General features: G+C 44.8%; 1 protein-coding gene across 3 annotated transcripts in view; it reads right to left on the bottom strand.

Annotated features, from left to right (window-relative positions):
- OSMR (oncostatin M receptor) overlaps positions 1-20,196 on the bottom strand; it is a 52,901-nt gene that overhangs the window by 16,425 nt on the left and 16,280 nt on the right. For 2 of the 3 annotated variants that reach the window (XM_040495810.1, XM_040495817.1), the window contains exons 3-9: positions 16,599-16,771; positions 10,746-10,917; positions 8,328-8,603; positions 6,867-6,996; positions 6,156-6,307; positions 2,683-2,825; positions 2,172-2,325 (exon numbers count right to left, since the gene is read on the bottom strand). In XM_040495810.1, coding sequence (XP_040351744.1) covers positions 2,172-2,325; positions 2,683-2,825; positions 6,156-6,307; positions 6,867-6,996; positions 8,328-8,603; positions 10,746-10,917; positions 16,599-16,771 — 1,200 coding nt within the window. The remainder of the gene's footprint in view (positions 1-2,171; positions 2,326-2,682; positions 2,826-6,155; positions 6,308-6,866; positions 6,997-8,327; positions 8,604-10,745; positions 10,918-16,598; positions 16,772-20,196) is intronic. The other variant, XM_040495824.1, reaches the window with a different exon arrangement.

The following is a 20,196-nucleotide window of genomic DNA, read 5'->3' as shown; positions in this document are numbered from 1 at the left end:
AAGTGTTATCAGAGGCAAAAAAAAAAAAAATCTATAGATTCATCACTAGCAAATTCATCTCATTTTCTTGTTCTCATCAAAAGCAACATTAATTATTTTTAAGGTTTACGGTACTATAACCTAAAAGTATATACAATTTACTGAACACTCTATCCGTTTGCCACTTTCCTTTTGCACTTAACTTTAGTTATAGTGTTGGAATAAACTTCCAAAAAAAAAAAACAAAACAAAAAACAAACCCAAAGCCAAGCAGTAACAAAGTAAAAATTCTTTAATAAGACACAACTGGGGAGTGACATTACCGTCAGGAACAGGGCTCTCTGTGGCAGATTCTCCAGGGGTCTATGCTCCCAGTGAGGGGAGGGGTGGGTACATCAGACAAGGAGAGGGAGCCTGCCAAGTACAACTGGTGACCAACCCTTGTGTAGGATCCGATCAGCTGTCCCTGTCACCCCTCAGCTCGAGTCACTGCTTTAACGGTCCTCAAGGGGGAGCGCCTGGGTGGCTCAATGGGTTAAGCTTCTGACTCTTGGTTTTCGGCTCAGATCATGGTCTCAAGGTTCGTGAGATCCAGAGCCCATACAGGGCTCTGCACTGACAATGTGGAGCCTGCTTGGGATTCTCTCTCTCTCTCCCTCTCTCTCTGTCCCTCTCCCACATGTGCAAGCATGTGCATTTGCTCTCTCTCTTTCCAAATAAATAAATAATCTTAAAAATAAAATAAAATAAAATGGTCCTCATGGAGAGACACAGAAAGAGCCCTGCCAGCCTATACACATAAATATAAGCAAGAATAAAATATATACATATAATCCTTCCTTTGGCAGCCAAAGAACAAGACCCGAATCAACAAGATCTCAAGGCTGTAATAACAACATCAAGAGACGGAACACATAGAATCCAGCTCTGGTTAAGGGTGGAGCTCTGGAGTCAGGTGGCCTGGGTGTGGGTCACAGTCAACAGGCTGACAGGCTAAGCCAATTAAGTCACTTAGCTTCTCTGTGCCTCCTGTCCTCATCTAGGAAGTGAGGATAATTACTCATAGTGTCTCCTGCGTGCTGTGAGGAGGAAAAGGGAAAAACACGGCAAGCGCCTCAAGCTGTCTGGAGCTCAATGTTGGCCGCTATTACAATCATTAATACTGTTAGGTCTCTGCCATTCATTAACTTTGCAAACTAGGTGAGTCTCTCCAATCTATGGGCCCAAACTGCCTCATCTGTAAACTGGTCAACAACAGTAACTTATAATTTTGAACTGGGAGGAGAGGAAAGCAGAGCTCTCCTGGAAGCAGGGCATCCAGTCTCCTGAGGCCGCCGTGAACTGAAAGATAATGGTTATTTGTCAGAAAAACCCGCCCACTGTTCCGTCAGTGGTGAGGAACCTCCCACCGCAACAGTGATCGAGAACGCTCACGGTTTGCTGTTGTTGAACAAACGATGTATCAATAATTGTTAAGTTTCCAAACACCATTACATTTCCAAACATAGCCTGAAGTTGTTTGGTATGAGATCAATGCCTTCCTCGGCAGCAACACTACCGTTTGTCCCCAGTCCTTAATTTAAAAGTCTATCCTAATTTACGGAGCCCCAGATCCGATGGGAATCCAGCAGCGCCAGGAGCTTATAAGCTGTTCTGGCAAAACCAAAGACGAGAGAGAAAATGTACAAGAGAAAGAATGCTGAATGACCTAGGTCCCCGAGGTGGATGACCATTGAGGTGGATGAGGTGGATCCCGTTGAGGTGGATGCCTTCCCGTTCACATCTCACTAAGCATTTAATTCAGTTCTTTTTTTAAAAGATGGTACTCAGGGGCGCCTGGGTGGTTCAGTCCATTAAGCGTCTGACTCCCAATTTCGGCTCAGGTCACAATCCCAGGCTGTGGGATCAAGTCCCAAGGTGGTCTCCTCACTGAGTGTGGAGCCTGCTTAAGGTTGTCTCTTTCCTCTCCCTCTGCCCGCCCCCCCCAACCCTCCCCAGCTCATGTTCGCAAGTGCTCCCTCTAAAAAACAATCAATGAACAAAACAAAACAACCACAAAACGATGATATTCAGCCTCTGTTGTAATAGTTTTTCCTTAGTTTTTGGTACAACTGAAAGCTCTCGGGGAAACCAACCCATCTCTTGTGAGTCAGTTTAGATCCTCGGGTTAAAGAGAGGGGAACTGAACATACCAGCTTCAGCCGTGGTAAAGTTGCGACGAGTCCATTCACTCCATTTCCAGAAGTGGTTGGCATTAGCACAGCGCACTTGGGCCGTGTACTCTGTGGAAGGCTCCAGTTTCTTCATGAGGTGCTTACCATTCACCTTGACAGAAACATTTTGCTTCTTCGAAGAAAGGAAGGAAGGGAGGAAGGAAAAGAAGAAAATCAATGAGATGAACTGAAAAAAGGAGACAGGAAGAAAGAAGACAGGAGGACCAGCGAGCATACTTCATGGCAAAGTCCAATCACAGCCTGGTCCATTCTGAGGTGGGGTACGACTACTACTTCTTTGTGAAAAAATCTCGAAGGCCCTCTGCCCAATGCTAAAGCTTGTGATTAATTTCAGGACTGTTTTTAAACAGATGACTCATATCATCTGAACCCACACAGAAATAAGATTTTAAAGAGGTTTTATTTACTAGTCTCTCTGTTCAGGACATAAAGAGATTTTTGAAAATAGAAAGTGAAGCAGTATTCTTACTTGTATCACTTTTCCTTCACCATAGAGTTCAATCTGACACAATAGCGTGGAATAATTCCCAATGGAGTGGACCTTCCAGGTCATGGTGGCATTTGTGGCACTTACATTTTTGACAAATACGTTAAAGGGAGCCATTGGGTGAACTGCCAAAAAAAAAAAAAAAAAAAAAAAAAAGGAAACAAAATTTAAAAAAAAATTCAAGCATAAATCCAAAGACTTTGGTAAATAGGCAGCTCATTTCTTATTTATTTTTGTTTAGTTTTGAAAAAATGGCAACAAAACCAGACTTAGAGCACAGATGGAGTAAGCCAACTGTAGCCTTTCTCTCTCACCAATTATATTAGAAACTCTGAACAAAACATAAAAAGAAACTACTGAGGACTCTTAAAATTAAACAAAAGCAGGCAGATTATGAAGGAGAATCAAAACTTGGAGAAGGGGCTCATGGGGAGAATATAACAGAACCCAAAATCTAAATAAAATAACGTCAGTAATATCAAAGGTACAATCTAGAATTATTCTACCTACAAAACTCCAGAACACGTCACCAATTTCCAAGAGAAAAGACAGTCAAAGGATGCCAACCTCACGGTGACCCGCCCATAAGAATGCAATTCGTACGGACTTTAAGGCAGATCTGTGACATAAAAGTAAGCACATTTGAAATGAATAGAAGAAAAACACTTCTCAGCAGAGAAACAGAAACTATTAAAAAAAAAAAAAGAATCAAATGGAAATTTTGGAGCCAAAAAATATAATATCTGAAATGAAAACCTGACTGGATGAGGTTCAGGTCTTGAAAAAATAAAGAAAGCCCCTCCCATCCTGTCTATCCCCCTGAATCCAATTAAATATATCACATGGAGCATTCTCGAATATTCTATTTGAGAACTCTGATAGTGGCAGGCAGAGAAGACCAGAAATTCAAGTATTGCTGCATTGGTAGTGAGAGGGTAAAGGAAGGCTTCTATGTTTTACTTAAAGTGAAAAATACTAACTCTTGTGAAAGATTAATAACATATTGTAATCTCCGGGGGGGGGGGGGGGGAAGGAATACAAATATATATAGGCAAAAGCCAGTAGATAAATTGAAGTGGAATACTAAAAAAGTATTCAAATAATCCAAAGGTGGCAGGCTGGGAAGAGATACTCAATTTTAGGGAGGTGTAGATCAAAAACAGAGGGAACAAATAGAAAATAACTAATAAAATGGTAGGCGTGCGTCCAACCCTATTAATAATTATGTTAAATATAAATGGTCCAAACATACCAATAAAAACAGAAATTGTCAGATGGGAGAGAAAACAAAAGCTGGCACGGCCCTCGCTTTCAAAGGGCAACAGAGGAGTAAGCACGAATCGACAACTACAAAATAAATGTAACATTGCAAGTGGGGTCATGACAGTGAAAGTGTAAAAGGAGTTTTTGGCCAAAAAGATGGAGTTCTAGAAGTCCCTATCCTGAGCCTTCATTTTTTATCTCCTTTTCGGTCACTATCCACAGGCTGATGACTCACTCACAAGTCTAACTCTCCATCCCAGACTTGTTCGATACGCTCCAAACTCTATATCCAACTGTCTCCTCAACATCTCCCCTGAGATATCTGAAAGACATCTCAATCTTGACTTGGTAAACACGGAACTCTGTGCTCCTGCTTGGCGCTGCTCTTCCCCAGTACCTCCCCATTTCAGGGGATAGTTCCAATACTGGCCCGATTGCTTAGGCCAAAACCCTTGCAATCATCCTAAGGAACCATCTTAAATTCCTCTTCCCCTTACCATGCACATGCCTTCCCTAAGTAAGTGTTACCAACTCCATCCCAAAGTGAATTCACAATATGACCGCTTCCCCACCAACTTCATCACCCCATCTGGTCCAAAGTCTCTGCCTGACAACCGCAGCGGCCTCCTAACCAGCTCTCCATCTCCACCCCCGCCCCTGATGGTCCAGCCTGAGTGATCTTTTCCCACAGTGTGAGTCACATCATTTATCTGTCCTGATGAACACCTGTCAACACAACTAGGTAAGACCATCCAGTTCCACGGTTGTCACATGACCAGGACACTGCCTACCACCCAAATCTCCTTTATCTCTGGTATGAGCATGAGGACATTCTTTCTGTCTCTCCAACAACCCAGAGTTTGGTCTTATCCCATGACCTTTTCAAATCTTATTCTTTTTGCTTCAAATGCTCTTCCGCTAGACGTCTTCTACTTCTTTCTTCAACTCCCTCATCCTGATACAGGCATTATCTCCCCTAAACCTGAATTTTACCTTTTCCACAGCACATATCAGTACTTGAAGTACCCTATGTTTACTGTATGTCTCCACTCCCCGCTCTCAACCCCTCCTCCTACACACACTAGCAGACAAGCTCACAAGGGGCAGCTATCCAGTTATGTTCACTGCCAGGTCCCCAGTGCCCGCCACACTGGAGGCACTCTGTAATTACCCAGCTGACTGAGTGGTGATGAATCTAAAAGATGTGTAGGAATTAAAAAGGTGAAAGGGGAAGGAAGAACATTCCAGAAAAAGTGAACAACATGTGTAAAGATTCTGCGTTTCATAAAAGAGAAAACAGGTGGTCAAACAACGTAGATCGAAACTACCATAAAATACCACGGTGTAGCCATTAAACTGACAAAAATGAAAAGGGTGACCGACCATACCACCTTGGAAAGACTACATGAATTCAAGGGCAAGGGAATAATTGGTACAGCCACTTTGGAAAGCCATGTGGCACTGTCTCCTACGTGGCACATGCAAATTCTCTATGTCCTCACCAATCCCACTCTTAGGTATACACTCAAGAAAAACAACTGGAGATGAGTCCTGCACACATAATGCTCATATTAACACCACACCCAAGAGCAAAACCTTGATACAACCTGAAAAACCAACAAATGAGATGCCTGGACAAAATCCTGTATACTTACACAATGAAATACTTGATAACAGTGAGAATCAATAGACTATAACAACACTCAATAATATGGGTCAATATTAGCAATTTAATATTATCTACATAGTAATTACTAAATTACTACATATAGCTTGATGTCTTTTACATACATTAAAACCAAACAAAATAAAAATACAGTCTTTTTAGAATTGCATTAGAAGTGAGAATACGTACTCCCATACAGGCACACACACGTGCACGATTTACATGATCTCAGTGGAGGAACAGGGTGTGGGGGGCTGTGGGGCAGGAGATGAAGTGAGTTACTGTTAGAATTCTAGTCTAAAGGTGAGTAGTAAGCATACAGGTGCTTATTGCATCTTCAAAACAAATCATAGGGGACCAGGGGCCATGCATGCACCCGTGAAGTGTGGTGTCGACAAGAGATATAGATTAAAACGTCCACGTAGGATGTGACTTAGGCTAACATCTACAGCACATTTCCGTGATCACACAGTGTGTGACACAACAACGAGTCAGTAACCACAGCAAACTCCGACAATGGTCTCACCTCGATGAGTCAAGTTGAAAAGAAGATGAACACTTCTCTTTCTTAAGTAGTTTTCAGCTGTGAGTGTGAAGTTGTACATTTCTTGGGAGTCTGGAGATACTTGCCAGTTACACCAGCTTTTGTGTTTACAAAGTGTCTTTTTCCCAGAAAACCTTAAAAGAAAAACACACCCAAAACAATAATTTCAGGGTTTCCACTTCTGTCAACGCAGATCTGCAACCCTGTACCCTTGGGGCACACTTGGTGGCTTTCAAACTGTGTTGCACACAATGTCACTGATCCACTTGCATCAACAAATACCACCAAGGAAGATGTTGTTTCAACAACTTCCATTTATGTGGTTAAAGGTTTATTCGGTTTATGTAGCGATGAATTGCTGACTGTCCACCCCCAACATGGGTGGTGAGAATACTCCTCAATTTATTTTGAATATTCTTAAACAGTTAGAAATTAGATATACCCAGATCACCAGATGGAACAATTTACACCTCAAGATTCATCATTAACTGTTTTTATCATTTTTATGCTACGTTTTCCTTTCAGGGAACTCAGGTGAAAAGCATTATACAGTTGTGACCGCTTAAAGACTTCTTTCTGACTCTGGTAGGGTGGTTGTAAACTATTTCTTCACATTGTCTGTAACATCTAAATGTGACCCTTATTGTTGGCACAAGAAGGGACCTGTCAAGAACGTAATCAGAGCCGACTTACGATTCAAACAAAGTGTAGCTTTGGGAAAGCTGTGTGAGCAAGCCAGCGTCGCTCCCGGGAGCCCAAGTACAGTTCAAAGTCTTCAAGTCCCGGGTTTCACAAGAAAAATCCTTGGGCTCTTCAAATACTTCTGGCCACACAAAGAAAACAGATGAAAGATCTAGTCAAATCCCTTTATTGAAAGACAAGGAAAATAGGAAAAGCTCCCTTTGGGTCTGAGGCCACAGGGCTGAATGACAGAAGGATCACACTGGCAGCTCCAGAAGGTCACGTGTCAGGTGCCCCATCTTGGCCCCTTCTCTTCCTTTCCTTGTTCTTTTCTGAGGCATCACGGGGACGGGGACCGGTAGTAGTTCTGCGGTGAGCTGCACTGTGTCCATGTGATGGAAGTTGGACCCCCAGTACCTGCTAGTAGGCACTCAACAAGTCGCCAAGTGTCAGAGTGAGTGAGCGAAAGAAAGAAAGAATGAATGAATGGAGTCAGTGTTGCCTGCTGCCTCACTGTGGAAGCTGGGGCTTGCAGACAGCCTCAGGGCTATTATGCTGGGGATGCCCTGAAGTCAGATTTGGGGAGCCATTAAACTCAGCAGCAGGGAGTGGGAGTTCTTAGGACCCGGGCAGCACCTCCAAGCCCCCGGAGCCACGAGGCTCTCAGAGGCTGTTCCAAGGGGAACAGCTGCACCAGGTGTCTGGGAGCCTGGAGTCTGCCCCTGGCAGCAGAAGCAGGGACCCGGCAGTCGCAGATATTGGCCTACCTAGCGAGCAGGGGAAGGGAGGCCTCCACACAAAACACAGGAGGCCAGCGGGCATGTATGTTCACACAGACCTACATAAACAATAAAACGTTCCCTCTCCACTGGCTGCCACCGACGGAGGCACCTGACACTTTCTGCACCCACCTCAGAACAGGGATGGCCTCCATTTGCCGAATTCCTACTATGTGCAGCTACAGTGTCGGGGCCAGGCCCCGTCCCTGTTCATTCACCCTCAAACAACCATTACTGGGCCCATTCACAGAGGAGGAAACTGGCTCAGAGAAGCTAGGAAACTTAGCCAACGTGACACGCCCAGGTGTGGGAAGATTTAAAGCCAGGTCTCCTGGGCACAGCACTGGCTGCCTCTCCGGAGTCGTCTGACCTGCCATCTCTCTCCCCACTGTCCGACTGCAGCACGGCTAAGGCGAGGCAGGGCCCTTCCCAGTGGCCCCGGCCATGACCTGAACTTTCCCCCCTTTAATACTCTTGGTTTCTAGGAAGAAAATGGTTCATAAGGGCAAGAAAACAACAGGAAATCCTGCAAGTACTGCTTCAGAGGATCTTTGCCAGAGTCTCTCCTAAAAGATTCGGGAGACAAAAGAACATCCAGACCACGAGTGGAAATGCTTACTTGTCTTCTGGTAAAGGACATTCTAGCTACTCCATAGAAATGGGAAGAGAGAGCAGAGAGAACGTACATACTTACTGGATACAAAGAGAACGATGCCTTTTATAACGTCTCCTTGGTCTGCCTTACAATAGACATTTGTCCCAGTTTCTCTAACGAAAGGAACGTTCTTCAAGTGGAACACACAGACGTTTGGATCAAGTTGTTCTCCATGCATCCGTACGCCTTCCAAATAACAGGATATGTTGTTTTGATGGCTCCTAGAAACGTAACAAATGGTGACATTGGAGCCTTCTTCCACCAGCTTATCCTTAGGGAAAACGAACAATGGATCGTGTCCAAGAGAACTCTGTACTACAAGACAAAAAAAAGACAGCTCAGTTAGAACATCACTCAAGTCAAACCAGCCCCTCTGTTCTCCCTTCTCAACAGATAAATTTACCTCCTCTACCTCCTCGAGAAATAGGAGCCTAAATTTCTAGGCAAACCATTAAACTTGGGAGCCTGCAGAAACAATCCTTCCCAAGATGGCTCCTGTGGTCACACGAAAGCTGCTGCTGGACAAAGACAGCATGTCCTGTCACACTGGGATTACTGGGTCACGGCTAGAATCTGGCTAGGACAGTGGTAGCTGCCCTCCACGGACCGCAGCCACGAGGGAGGATCTGCATTCAGTGGGCTGCACATGATCTCATGCCATCCTTCCCCCCTCTCATCACCGCCACAGCTAGGTCTGAGCCCAAGCTCAGCAAATGTGGCAAAGCCACATTCACACCTGCCAGGTCTGCCCATCTCCACGGCCATGTGTCCCTCTTCATTTCTTCTCACCTTCTCAGAAATGCCAGTCACTCAAATATCTCCTGTTCCATTGTGTCCCCTTCTGTATGGCCACCAGTGTATAAAACTCCTCAGGTGTCCCGCATTGTAAGCCAACTCGCCATCCTCCCCATGCTTCCCTCCAGCCCACTCTGGACCTGCTCCTCCACGGTCAGCCTCCCTGAAGGAGCTTCCCCTTTCTAAGCGCCTGGCCCCATTGCTCCTGCTCACTCGGCCCACTGCTGTCACTGAAACTGCCACCAGCAACGTCACCCACACCGTGTAGCCTGGGCATAGGAGCGCTCTTAAAGGTCCTCAGGTGATTCTAACGTGTAACCATGGTTGAGAACCAGCGTTTGGGGGTTAGGAACCATCAGTTAGGCTTTCCATTTGTTCCTGAGTAGTTTGGAGGTTATAGTTTTGAGAAATCTAGTCTATCTTATCAAAGTTGTTACTAATGTTGTTCTCTCTCTCTCTCTCTCTCTCTCTTACTATCGTTTTATTTTAATCTCTGTTTTTCTTGTGTGTGTTCTCTTTCAACAGTTGGATGTGATGTGAAGAGGGCGGTCCCTGGAGCCACGCTGTCAGGTTGGAATTTTGGCTCTATCGCTAACTGGCTTGATGACCTCGCGTGGGTTCTTTAAACTAAATGTGCCTCAGGTTCCTCATCTGTGAAGTGGGAATAAGACCAATACACATTTCAAAGGACTGAGCTGAGGGCTAAATGAATATGTAGACTACTTAGAATATGACTAAAATGCAGATTTAATTCTATTACCAGTATTAAACTAATCACTAGGCCACTCACGGGTTAATGTGTTATCAGTTTGACTTAATAAATTTGCATAAACACTTAACATTCCTGTTCTGTTGGCAGGAATTTCAGATACTCTGGCAGGGTATAGAGGTTGAGAGAGAGCCAAATGCCTTTGCTTTAGAACCTGCCTATAGTTCAAATGAAGCATAAGAAACTGGAGAAATCTACTCTAAATCTTAATTATAAAAAAATTAATTTATCAAAATTAAGAGATATCGAAGACATATTTATCCATAATCTCATTACTCAAAGGAAGACCCGATTTTACTTGTCCATATTTCACCCCCTTCTCTCTACATCAGGCATCTTCGGACTATAGCCCTGGGCCAACTCCAGCCTGCCATCTGTTTTTGTAAATAAAGTTTTATTAGAACACAACCATTCTCATTTGTCTACATATTGCTTAGGACTGCTTTCATGTTAAAATAGCACAGCTGAATAGTCCTAAGACCACCAAGGTCTGTAAAGCCTAAAATATTTCCTATTTTGCCCTTTACAGAAAAGCTTCCCAACCTCTGTTCTAGATGCATACACATTTTGTCCTATTCTAATAACGACATGTGCAATTTATGTCCTGCCGTGTTTTCTTAGCATTGCCTGTGTCACATGTTTGGAAAATGGATATGAAGGTGTCTGAACTTGCCTCATTACCTCAATGAGCAAATTCTGAGGCAAAACCATAGATGTCTATCTCCTGGTGGCAAGTTTCACACCCACAGTTCTTAGTTCCAAGGGAAGACAAAGAAAAACAATGTCCTTTTTCTACCCAGTCTCCTCAAAAGAGACTTCCACTATTTGACTATTGATCCCCAAATAATATTAAATATGAAACACTTTAATTCTTTTATCACCTCACTCCTTACCATCTACCTCCTCCCACGAAGTCCAATTGCTCCAGAACCTCAGCTCGGGGACCTGGGCGTCATCCACCGCACCCCTCATTCTTACAGAGTGTTTTGCACATTCCAAAGGAAGCTTGGATTCCCAGCTCCAACGCAGAACTTGGTTCCGCTTCACAATGGTGCTATAGTTCTCCTAGAAATAAAGAGAAAAACTTGGAAACATGGAGCGATGCTGCCCTGGAAAATGGCTTGACCAGTTACCCCAAAGCACACACCTGAGAGCCCACCGAAGCTCCCAACACGCGCAAGCGTAGTTCATTCCCCATCAGCCAGTCACCCCTGCTCCAATGTCTCAGCAGCACCTGCCGCAGCCTCCTGTCCTTTGAGAACTCAGCTCCCGTGCCCTATGGCTCATGTGGAGGAAGTGAGAGAAAACTGAAGCTACTTACGTCTTAGGGGAAGAGAGCAGAGTCAGAAGGTAGGCACCGTGCTTGTCACACAGGCCTGCTGAGAAAAATTTTTGCAAACTAGAGAACTGAGTCATTCTTTAAAAATAAGGAAGACCAGGGGCGCCCGGGTGGCTCAGTCAGTTAAGCTTCCGACTTCGGCTCAGGTCATGTCATAGCTTGTGAGTTCGAGACTCCCCCCGCCCCCCCACCCCCTTGCAGTCAGGCTCTGTTCTGACAGCTCAGAGCCTGAAGCCTGTTTCGGATTCTGTGTCTCCTCTCTCTCTGCTCCTCCCCCACTCACACACTGTCTCTCTGTCTCAAAAATAAAATAAACAGTACAAAATTAAAAAGTATAAGCAAGACTAATGAGTATTTTTTTAACATTCATTTTTAGCCAGGGTCGGATCATGTTGGCCAAATCTCAGTAGAGAGGGCAGCCCTTCATGGCACCCAGGAGTTCCACTGTCAGAAGCCAGTAGATGGATCTCCATGAGGCCCGTGGGCTTTGTTTGTCTGTTTTCTGTTTCATTTGGTTTGGTCCCTTATCTTTGTAGACCTGGTGGCCACAGGGACTGGATCCTCTTCTTTGAGCTCCATCTGTCAGAATGTCAACCACACAGGAATGTCTTCCACTGTGGGAAGCTTGCCCACGTGGAACTACAACTGGTCTTCCCCCACAGCCTTTAATCTTGACCTTTCTAAATTACTGGTATTTTCATTCTCTAATTCCATAGGCTTCTATGGCTCCTGTAAACCATCTACAGCCATGTATATTCTGACCCCAACCTACCTCTCCCTTGCAGGAATCTCTCTGGACACAGTGCTCTACCTCGCACTTCGGGAATAGCTTTACGCTTTTCCACCTCAGCGTTTCCTCACACAGGGCCCCTGGCTCGGGTCCCCACTCTCCCTGCACACTATGCAGGCGCAGGACGCACCCAACCCCACCTCTCCCGAAGCCCTCCTGTACACTGTGTGTAGCTGCTGGTACTTCATCTGTCCTTGTGTCCCTGGCTCGAGCATGGCCCCAAGACCGCAGGGACTGGGTTTTATTCTTGTTCACGTCCCACACGGCTCTGGGCACGCATGCTCCTCGGTGGGCCCCTCCAGGACACCGGCTCTCGGCCCCCACAGCTGGGTGACGGGACAACAAACACCTGCGTTTCCTGCGGAAAACTGAGTCTGAACCCCCATCTCTAAGGGCCAAGTGTAAGCCCTACAATCAAGAGGATGGGGCAATATGCATGTCACACACAACCTGGAGCTGGCAAACCTTGAGGCCTGCCCTCCACTGATGCCTTCTTCTCTTCCCAGGCTGCCAACCTTAACCATCACCCTGGGCAGAAGCCAACCCAGCCCTGGGGTGAGAGTACCTCAGTCCACCTGGGCGGCACCCGAGGGTGACCGTGCTCATCCTCTATGCAGGACTGGTGAGTTACGGAATGTTTCTATCTCGGTTTATTGGATTGTTTGATCTCTAAACTACAAAACATATTTTTTATTTTTATTTTTTTGTGATTTATTTATTTTTCAGAGACAGAGACAGAGTGTGAAGGGGAAGGGGCAGAGAGAGAGGGAGACACAGAATCTGAAGCAGGTTCCAGGCTCTGAGCTGTCAGCACAGAGCCCGACACGGGGCTTGAACTCACAAACCGTGAGATCATGACCTGAGCTGAAGTTGGACGCTTAACAGACTGAGCCACCCAGACACCCCTATTTTTTATTTTTTTCTAAAGTTTATTTATGTATTTGGCGGGGGGGCAGATAGAGAGAGGGAAAGAGAGAATCCCAAGCAGTCTCTGCTCTGTCAGCACAGAGCCAGACATGGGCCTCAAACTCACGAACCACAAGATCATGACCTTAACTGATTGAACCATCCAGGAGCCCCTAAAAAAATATTTTTTAAGTATAACTTTTCAGGTCCTGATCTATGCAACTTCTACTATTTAATATGAGCAGTCTTGAGTATATTTTGATTAAATATTGTTTAAGAGCAAATACCAAAAACAAAACAACAAGATTGTATCCATAATGGAGACCCTGCTGTCAACAGGCCACAGTCTGGATTTTACCTCCTTCTCTTTGAGATTTAGCCTCTTTTGTCGTCTCCACCGTCCCCAGCCACTCCACGCACCTCTCTGCTGGACCCACCCCACAGCCCGCTTCATACAGGTTACACTCCGCCTCTTCCAGCTTCCCCACCCGCAGCCAGAGTGGACTTTTCAAACACGTCCAACCAGATCCTGTCATTCCTCTCCTTATGGCCGTCAGGATAAAACAGGAGAAGTGACCATGACCCCCAGTGTCCGGTGAGGCCCGCTCCTGGGTCACGCCCGCCCCCAAGTGCTCAGTGTTTTCAGGCCTGGCAGCTCACAGCCCTTCCCTCTGGGCCTTGGCTCAGACCTGTGGGCTCTTCCCAGAACATTCTTCTCCGCCCTCCCTTCTACACTAGCTTCTAATCCTCTCTCTTATTTTGGCTCAAACCATCCTTTTTCAAGTTGCTGGAGAAGGTCCGGCCTAATCCCAAGCCCTCAGCGACCTTGTCAGCTGCCAGCTTGGCGCTTCCCACATTTAGGACACCCTTGTTCCTGCGTTTACCTCCTCATTCCCGCTCAGCGCTCACAGACCTGTGCCTTGAATTAATGGCTGGACCCAGGCTCCCAGTCTCCAACGATGCGCTGAATGATCTCATCACTTCATTAACATGCTGTGGGCTCTATTTCTTTCAGACGCTACTTGTGTGGGTTCTGTCTAACCACAATTTGTGCTGTGTGCTGTTTAAAGACTCGCAATGCAGGAGATAAAATTTTCCTTGAATGCATCAATTCAGTGATTACAAAAAAAAAAAAAAAAAAAGTGATGAACTGTGTTTGGGCTGTTTTCACCAATTGAAGTGGCAAGTTTCATTCGGCCCCGGCAGACACCAGTAAGTCACAAGAAACTGGCACACGCATCGATACGGAAGTCCAACTGAGGCCACCGACTGGCTCCTGAGGTGCTCGCGGAGCCCCGGCCGACGGCTCCGGGCCTCCTTCTGGGCTGGAGCTACCACCCGACTCTGCCTTCTGCCACTGCCGGGACCATAAAGCAAGTGGCTGGATGGGCCGAGGGCAGAGCCCGGCCCAGGGGAGACCGTGTAGAGCCCGTGGCCGCCAGCAAGGCCCCGAGTGGCCCGCACCCTCGGGGAGGTGGCTCAGGGGCCTGGCCCAGCTGTGAGCACTTGGGGCAGGGGGTCTTGCTAGGCCTGTTTAGGAACAGGATCATCTGAGGCACGAGTCCTAAAAGCTACTCCTTCTGCGCATGAATGCAAGTGTCCCGTCAGGCTTGCGTTACAGGGAACGGCCTTATGAAAGGGAGATGGCGCTCGAGACAGAAGCAGACCCCCTTGGCTGCCTTTCTTCCCCTGCACTGGAGGGGGAACCTCATGTCTTTCCTTGACTTTAGGCCTGCGAGGTTCAGACAAGGGCTTCTCACGGCACTGTTGTGGGACACACGGCCACTGACGTCCTGGGGACTGCATGTGGCCATCATCGCTGACCGGGCACGTGGGTGAAGGAGGGCACTGCGCTGACTCTGTCACCTTGAGTAGCACAACAGACCTCTCTAGGCCTTGGTTTTCTCCTTCCCCCCCGTGAGGCTGAGCTGGGTGATATGGGGACAATACCTTGGACAAAGATCTTGAGTCTTAGTAGTTACAGAAGTAGGTTTCACAAGGTGCTTTACCCTGAGAAAAGAACTCTTACACAAATCAAAGGTGAAAACAGATATGAACAACTACCCGTTAGGAAAATAGAAAATGGAACCCAGTCCATCTATGGTCAGTGTCACTTCTGCTAGTAGTGTGAGGTACTAGTTTTCCATAGATTCTTCCAGCATTTCTCCTGAATTTCTTTTTCTTATACAAGTAGTCTCAATATGACCTTTGCATAATATTTTACTGGGTCCAAATCAACAACGAGTGAGTGTATCCATCAAAGATATACAAATACAAAAATGATTAGCATGAGGTACAATAGTGGGAAGAGGTACCGACAGTGGGCGGTGAGCAGCTGTCCATGAGCATTACTGTTGTTTAAAATCAGAACACCAACGAGCTTTCATTCTTGGTAGTTTCCCATGGACGTGTGGAATTGCAGATCTGGTATCAATCCTAAATTCACAGAGTCAGAGTTCTATTTAATTTAGGCCTCTCACTCAGATCTCAAATGCAATCACGAATATGGAAAGTAACTGGAGGCTTCAAAATTAGTGGCATTTATGGGGCACCTGGGTGGCTCAGTCAGTTAAGTGTCCAACTTCGGCTCAGGTCATGATCTTGTGGTCTGTGGGTTCGAGCCTCGCGTCGGGCTCTGTGCTGACGGCTCAGAGCCTGGAGCCTGTTTCAGATTCTGTGTCTCCCTCTCTCTCTGCCCCTCCCCCCACTTGGGCTCTGTCTCTGTCTCTCAAAAAAATAAGTGTAAAAAAAATTTTTTTTAAATAACATAAAATTAGTGGCATTTATACTTTACTAAAGGAACTAACCATTCTGTACCCTGTACCCATGCCTCCACTGCCTGAGAGAAGATTGTCTTTCCACTGAGCAAATGGAGGTCCCCAGCAATGACACATTCCTGTGTTTCCCTTCAATTCAGGCAAATTCTCTGTTCCCCTTCAATGAGACAACATTCCATTGTACTGTCTTTCAACATCCCATGATAATGAACGAGCATGATGTATGTATAGATTAATTAAGATTCCCTGGACCATAAATGGAAATTGAAAGAAACCACCAAAGTGTCACAGTGCACTAGATGGAGAAGCATCAGCTAAATGGACACAACCATGATTTGAACCAAGGCAAGTGAAAAATCTATTCCAAAGAATTCAAAGGCAAAGAGATTGTGAAAATAAGGATTTTCACAATTTAATCTGTTGTAGAAAAAGCCCCAAGTGAGGCAACAAAGAACATGCTGTGCTACTCTCCAACATGGTAGGTCCATGAAGAACCTCTTTCTTTACTGGATAGAAATGTATTTCAGCATGGTATGAGCAAAGAAACTGACAAGAAGAATGTTGCCAAAAAATTATACCTTATTTAGGAAAATCTCTGGTGGACAGGGAAGAGGAAAGAGGTTGACCTTCATGGATTTTTGGAATCTAGGACTCATAAGGACAGCCCCAAGAGCCTTCTTAGGGGACAGGGCAGAAATGAAGAAATAATCTATTTTCTTAACACATCTCATCCAACCTACTGAACCAAAGATGTCATGTTACTTTGTCCTCTATCTTCTTAACTAAAAACACAGAAAGGTAATTGTTTAGGAAAACCATTTTGTGTTGCTAAGTGTTTCCATATTGGGATTTTTGCAAATGTTATAAAAGACAAATCACGGTGTCAGAAAAGGAGTTTTAAAATGTTGAGCCAAAAAGATGAAAAAATACTTACCACCCAGATGACATTAGATGTTTTAATTCTACTGATTTCTATCTGAAAAACCATCTTTAATTCCTGATGATAAGCAAGGTTGTGGACACTCCATTGTAAATGCAAACACTGACGTGCAGAATCGATGGAAACTTCCAGTGATTCAGGGGCCAATGACAAGGGTTCAGATAAGACTGAAAGACCAAAACCAAGACATTTAATACAAACAATGAAATTTAATAGGAGCACAACTGAACAGTCACAGATAATAAACTGGTCAATATCACCATTGTTTAGTTTTGGAAAATACTGCTCACATGTGCACCTTAGAATCAGACATCTTAAAAATCTGTAAGGGAATTTAGAAGCCAGTTGGTAGATGAAGAAATTAAGATCTAGATAAATGAAATGGCTTGCTCAAGAAGACACAGCGAGTTACTAAACTGATAAACAGTAAAACAAAAGGATATTTTATTGGGCAATCCAACTGGTTTAGAAACTTCTAGCAAGGCCAAATAAAGCAAGAGGACTCTTGGCTATAAATGTCATATTTCTGGAAATCAAAAAGAATTATCTCTCTGAAAGTCAATATTTTATAGTTTATTAAAAGACTATGAAGTGGGAGCACATCCTATCTCTAGACATGATTACTTATGTGTCAATGCACTAAACTTAAAACACCTCTGGCAAGAATTTACTAAACTCTTTGAATGAGACCAGCAAGGCAGTTAGTGTGATGTCAAATAGTTGTGACAACATTCTTAGCTCAAGGAGGGAACACAGCTGGAGAGGCACAAGGGGCTCAGAATAAGTAAATCCATGGAGAGATAAAGCAGATTGGTGATTGCTGGGGCTGAGGAAGGGAGTAATGTGAAATAACTGCTTAATGATTACAAGGCTTCCTTAGGAGGTGATAAAAATGTTCTCAAATTACAGAGGTAATGGTTGCATATTTTGAATGTATTAAATATCACTGATTTGTTCATTTTAACCATAAAATAATTAATTTTATCTTACGTGAATTTCACTTCAATAAATTTTTTTTAATATATGTGATCATGATGATGTTCAAATAATACAGAAATTGAGTCCCCACCAGGTCCATCCTACCCAATCCCTTCTCTCTCCATTGCCAAGTTTGAATCCTATGTTTTTCTTGACCTTTTTCATACACTTTCTAAAAATACACTGAACTATACATTCCATTTTGTACTTTTCAAAGTACTTATGTTATTTTTTAAAAAGCTATGGAGGGGGGCGCCTGGGTAGCTCAGTCAGTTGAGCGTCCAACTCTGATTTTGACTCAGGTCATGATCCCGGGGTCGTGGGATCAAGCTCTGTGTCGGGCTCCATGCTGACAGCACAGAGCCTGCTTGGGATTCTCTTTCTCCTCTCTCTCTGCCCCTCTCCTCTGCCCACACACACACACACACACACACACACTCTCTCTCTCTCTCTCTCTCTAATAAAAAATAAAATAAATAAATAAAAAATTTTTAAAGAAAGCTATAAAGGGAGGTAAAACTACTCTATTTCTGGACAGAGAGGTTGAGTGATTTTAACTTGCTTTTTTATACTTTTCTGTATTTTGTAAATGTTCTTCAGAAATATGCATTACTTTCAGAGCCATATGTTAGGTTTTAAAAGAAATATTTCTCTAAGATAACGGGTTCACTTCACTATGATGACACTTTCAGAATGCATAATTTAGTCCTGTAAGTCACTTTGCACCAAAAGGCTGGGCACCAGTCACTTTTCCAGTTTTATTTCCCACTGAAAATTAATAAATTGGTATTCTGATTCTTCTTTTAATGTTTATTTTTGAGAGAGAGAGAGAGAGAGAGACAGATAGACAGAGTGTGAATGGGGGAGGGGCAGAGAGAGAGAGAGAGAGGAAGACACAGAATCCGAAGCAGGCTCCAGGCTCTGAGCCATCAGCACAGAGCCTGAGCCTGACGTGGGACTTGAACTCACAAACCATGAGATCATGACCTGAGCCAAAGCTGGACGCTTAACTGAGTGAGCCACCCAGGTGCCCCAGGAAGGAGTATTTTTCATAACTGTGGCACCAGTAGCCCCGGGGAATGCCGGTGCCTGCTAAATCATCCCGTCTTCCCCAGCCCTCATCGCATCCTGTCTGCATAGTGGTTTGTTGCCGTCGGTCTCACACTCTAGATTCAAACTTCCTGGGGGGGGGGGGGGCGAGAGGCTGAGGCGTAGGCATCTCTGAAAGGACTCTTGTCCCCAGCACTTGGCACAACATCTTCTCCACAGCAGACGCTGACCTCAAATTAGAGAGACCCAGGATCTCCACAAGGGCTCAGGAGCATGACAAGCACTGGCTCACTAACACCTCTACTCGGCCTTGGCGTTCTCTTCTCCCCAGGGCTGCTTTTCTAAGCCCTTGTTTGGGCACTGATCGCAGCGTGAGGAAATAGCCTCTCCTGTGTCCCCGCCAAGGACTGGGAGCTAAAGAAGGGTGTAACTGAGTCTTACTCAGCTCACTGAAACCAAGACCAGTAACGCACCTGTCACTGTAGACACCATGACCGCCTGCTGAATGAATGAGTCAACCACCAGCATCGACTCTTTCTGGAAGCTCTAGGAAGCTATCGCATGATGCTTTAGGCAAAAGAGGAACACTATATGGATGTATGCTATCAGTGAGTGTTGAGTGACTCAGGTAGTTGAGAGACATCAGTCAGAAATGATTTGGTCAGAAGCAATTGAGGACTTCCTTGGGAAAGAGTGGGAAATGTCAAGGTAAAGTCAGAGAGATTAAGGGACCTCAGAGATTCTGAAGTCCAACCCCATTATTTTCCAGATGAGGAAACTGAGGTTAAAAAAAGGGAAGGGACTTTCCCAAGGTCACACAACTAGAACAGAACTCAGAGTTCTTGACCCTTGGCCCAGCTCTCTTTCTATAATGTGCACTGGAATGGGGCCAAGAAGGGCAGACTTGGCGATCAGACAGGCCCGGGTTTCATCACAGACTCTCCTCCCACTTTCCCCACCCAGCTTCTCTGTCTGGCCCCAACACTACTTAAGAAAATAAACCATCGGGGCGCCTGGGTGGTGCAGTTGGTTAAGCGTCTGACTTCAGCCAGGTCACCATCTCGCGGTCCGTGAGTTCGAGCCCCGCGTCGGGCTCTGGGCTGATGGCTCAGAGCCTGGAGCCTGTTTCCGATTCTGTGTCTCCCTCTCTCTCTGCTCCTCCCCCGTTCATGCTCTGTCTCTCTCTGTCCCAAAAATAAATAAACGTTGAAAAAAAAAATTAAAAAAAAAAAAAAAAGAAAATAAACCATCATCCACTTACACGTTGGGACATCACACAGCCATTAAATATAATGCTATTTCAGAAGAATATTTACCCTCAAAGGTAAAAACCCTCATCATAATGTTGTATTGTGTGAATAAGTATATAATAAAGTATGTATTACTAAAGTATACATACTTCACCCATACATACTTTCATACTTTTCCTATATTTAAGAAATTATAGAACTTCCCAGCATACATACTTATACTATACACAATATACATACTTTATACATAGTTTAATAAGTATCTATATAGTATAAATACTCCCAGTATATATAGTACCAGTTTACTTCCATAA

The sequence above is a fragment of the Herpailurus yagouaroundi genome, unplaced genomic scaffold, assembly GCF_014898765.1.
Source record: "Herpailurus yagouaroundi ecotype Mexico unplaced genomic scaffold, PumYag 29, whole genome shotgun sequence".
Lineage (NCBI taxonomy): Eukaryota > Metazoa > Chordata > Mammalia > Carnivora > Felidae > Herpailurus > Herpailurus yagouaroundi.
Note: the sequence above shows the minus strand (reverse complement) of the source record. Positions and strands in the feature narration are given on the sequence as shown.